Source organism: Lathyrus oleraceus, chromosome 3, assembly GCF_024323335.1.
Source record: "Lathyrus oleraceus cultivar Zhongwan6 chromosome 3, CAAS_Psat_ZW6_1.0, whole genome shotgun sequence".
Lineage (NCBI taxonomy): Eukaryota > Viridiplantae > Streptophyta > Magnoliopsida > Fabales > Fabaceae > Lathyrus > Lathyrus oleraceus.
Window position 1 is genome coordinate 317,170,782 of NC_066581.1, and position 3,468 is coordinate 317,174,249.

Here is a 3,468-nt window from a genome sequence, read left to right on the forward strand (position 1 = left end):
AACTTGTTGTATATGAACAGTGGAAAATTTTAGCAGGACCAATCGATTGATACTCAGCAAACTTTGAAAAACATAAATGTGAGAGGAACCAATCAATTGGGCTTCCCCAACCAATCGATTGACTTAAGTTAAAAACTTCAAAATCCATTTCTTAAGTGTTTTTAAATGCATTCTTCCAACCATTAATCAATTGTGATGCTATGCTTATGTCGAATACATGTTAATGGTGAGAATTACATGATGAATATAGTAAGTTTACCTAGGATTGGTATTAGGTCATGAGTGAGGTTTATGGCTTAGATAACATTGAATGACGGTATTCATTCGTACGACGCTTATGTGGAAGCCGTGTACGAATTGTTTCCTTGATTAAGAATGAGACGTATTGTATGGAACATGGCATGCTATTAATTGTGTATAATGGTGAATGAAGTCGACTGTGATTGATGGATTTCGTTATGGTTCGTGGAACCGATGAATTGTGAAATCGATCATGTGTTCAGAATGTATATTTTCTGTGACGGTGAACATCTCTATTTGGTATGCTTAGATGAGTAAGAATTGGGATGTGAGACCGATGATTCGAGCCTCAATTGGGTTTGATCCCTAACCATGGCGGACATGGGGGAAAGGTGGACATCTAGGTGGGTTAGAGTCCCATACGGTGAAAGGTACCCTAGGTGGGTTAGAGTCCCATACGGGTGACAGTCACTTGAACTGGGGATTAAGCCTCATAGAGGATCCGATATCCACCGCGAAAGTCAAATAATACGAGCATGCATGAACCGAGTATGGCTTAGACGTAAGTCCGTTTGGGAATTGATACGTCATGATCTGAAGAATGATCGTGGTTGAGTTATGAGAACTCAGATGCATGTTGCCATACATTGCAAGTTAGTTTCCCCATCGCTCAAGTCTTCGTTCCCTTGTTGACTTGAGTTGGATATGAGTTGAATATTGATTAGAAAAACCCTGTACAGCCGAGTGGACCCATAACATAGGGAACCCATTGAGATTATTATCTCACCCCATGTTGTTGATTATTTTTCAGGTGGTTCTGAGCAGGTGAAAGGTAAGGAAAAGATAGAGTGATGTCTTGCTTACCTGATTTATTTTTCAGGTGCCATGTTGTATTTATTTTGGGCATGTATTTGTATATGTACAATGTGCTGCTAGGCGCTTATGTATTTCAGTACCAGTTTTACACTATGTATAATATGTATTCTAGACATATATTATATATGGGTGTTACAGTTGGTATCAGAGCAGGTTGTATCCTCGACCTAGCCATGAAATATTATAAGTATTTCTTTCTACCTCATATGTGGGTTGTCTTCATTGTCCTTGGTGTTATATTCATAGTATTGAGCCTGATCAACTTAATCCTATTTGTATGACATTAGGGATCATTACTAGCAGACGCAGAGGTCGCGGTAGACCCAGAACTCAGAATTCAGACTCCGAACCGCCAAGTGGTAGTGAAGGTTTTCAATGGCCTCAGTTTGTGCAACAAATGCAACAACAACATAATCAATTCATGAAACAAATGATGCAGTAGTGGAATGGTGGTTTGCATCCTCAAGGGGTTCCACAAGAAGCTGCAGGTGGTAGTTTCCGAGATTTATTTCGCATGAATCCTCCTGGGTTTCATGGTGGATTAAATCCCGTGGAGGCTTATGGGGGGACACCCAACATGGAAAGAGTGTTCCCAGCCTGTGTAGGGGTGCAAAGACAATGTAGTGTGACTGAGAATAATTTGAGAAGGGTTCAAGAAGAGTTTGATCAATATGGAGTTGGCCAGATGAACCAGGGAGGACTAAGTCATCAGTTTAGGCCTAGACCTCGACCCTTTAAAAGAAGGCAGATGCAACCTACAAAACCTAACCATCCTTCGAAATGTCAAGTATGTAGGAAGTCTCATTCTGAAAGATGTGCTAGAAGTGGAATTAGGTGTTTTACTTGTCAGAGGGAGGGACACATGTCTAGGGAATGTCCTCAGAATAAGGTCCAGATGCAGGGAAAGAGTACCAATCAGGTTTATATGTTGGGCGCAAAGGAGGCTAAGAGCAACAATGCCTTCATTGCTGGTACGTGTCTCGTCAATAATCATCCTTGTTTTGTATTATTTGATTGTGGGGCGACACACTCTTTTGTATCAATTCAGTGCTTGAAGCGTGTTGGCTTGCAAGCAATTCCATTGTCTCCTTCTATGGTGGTTACTACCTCCATGGATGATGTAGTTGAGACCCCATTAATTTGTGAAAATTATTCGTTCTCGGTGAATGGTAGAATTTTCCAGATTGATCTTATTTGTTTACCACTTAAGAAGGTTGACGTGGTTTAGGGGATGGATTGGCTTTCTGCCAATTCGGTGTTTATTGGATGTGAAGAGAAGTTGATTATCATTCCATCTAGTGGAGCTACTCCAAAGGATGTGCTAACCACTATCTTGGAAGGTACGGTTGGCATGGTTAATTTCTTATTTGAGAATGAAAATTCAGTTCTCTTGGTTCTTACCAAGGAATTTAGAGATAATTTGAGTGTTACCCAAATCCCTATTGTTTGTGAATTTCTGGAAGTTTTTCCTGAGGATGTCACCTCTCTTCCTCCTGAAAGGGAAGTGGAATCCTCTATTGATTTGATACCTAGGACGACTCCAATATCCGTTTCTCCGTATCGCAGGGCGCCACTCAAGTTGAGAGAGTTGAAGAATCAATTGGAAGAGTTGTTAACAAAGCATTTCATCTGACCTAGTGTCGCACCATGGGGAGCTCCAGTATTATTAGTAAAGAAGAAGGATGGTAGTATGCGGTTATGCATTGATTATCGCTAGTTAAACAAAGTCACCATTAAGAACAAGTATCCTCTGCCAAGGATAGACGATTTATTAGATCAGTTGAAAGAAGCATGTGTGTTTTCGAAGATTGATTTACGATCGGGTTATCATCAAATAAGAGTTAAGAGTTCGGATGTACCAAAGACCGCATTTAGAATCCGATATGGCCATTATGAGTTTCTTGTAATGTGGTTTGGTGTAACAAATGCCCCAACTGTTTTCATGGACTACATGAATCGGATATTTCAACCTTACTTGGACCAGTTCGTGGTGATCTTTATTGATTACATTCTTATTTATTCTCGTACTCCTCAAGAGCACGGAGAACACTTAAGGACTGTTCTGTCAGTACTGCAAGAGAAGCAACTTTTGCCAAGTTAAGTAAGTGTTAATTTTGGATAAACAAAGCGAGGTTTCTTGGTCATGTAATATCGCAAGGAGGAGTATCAGTGGATCCATCTAAGGTTGAGACAATTATTAATTGGGAAAGACCGAAGAATGCTTCCGAAGTCAGAAGTTTCTTAGGTTTGGCAGGTTACTATCGAAGGTTTATAAAAGGGTTTTCACAGATAGCATTACCAATGACTAGACTTACCCGAAAGGAAATTTCTCTCAAATGGGATTCGAAATGT

At 40.2% G+C, this 3,468-nt stretch overlaps 1 protein-coding gene across 1 annotated transcript; it reads left to right on the forward strand.

The window, feature by feature from the left end:
- Positions 1–1,630: 1,630 nt before the first annotated feature.
- LOC127131053 (uncharacterized) lies at positions 1,631–2,749 on the forward strand. Its single transcript, XM_051059994.1, has 2 exons — positions 1,631–2,236; positions 2,345–2,749. Exons 1-2 carry the CDS (start codon positions 1,631–1,633, stop codon positions 2,747–2,749), a joined length of 1,011 nt encoding a protein of 336 aa, XP_050915951.1.
- Positions 2,750–3,468: the final 719 nt, after the last annotated feature.

What these genes read in the sequence shown, in the direction of transcription:
- LOC127131053 (XM_051059994.1), top strand. Translation starts at nt 1,631, where the DNA reads ATGAATCCTCCTGGGTTTCATGGTGGATTAAATCCCGTGGAGGCTTAT. An exon ending in TTACTACCTCCATGGATGAT is followed by an intron (nt 2,237 to 2,344) that starts GTAGTTGAGACC and finishes GACGTGGTTTAG; the next exon opens with GGGATGGATTGGCTTTCTGC.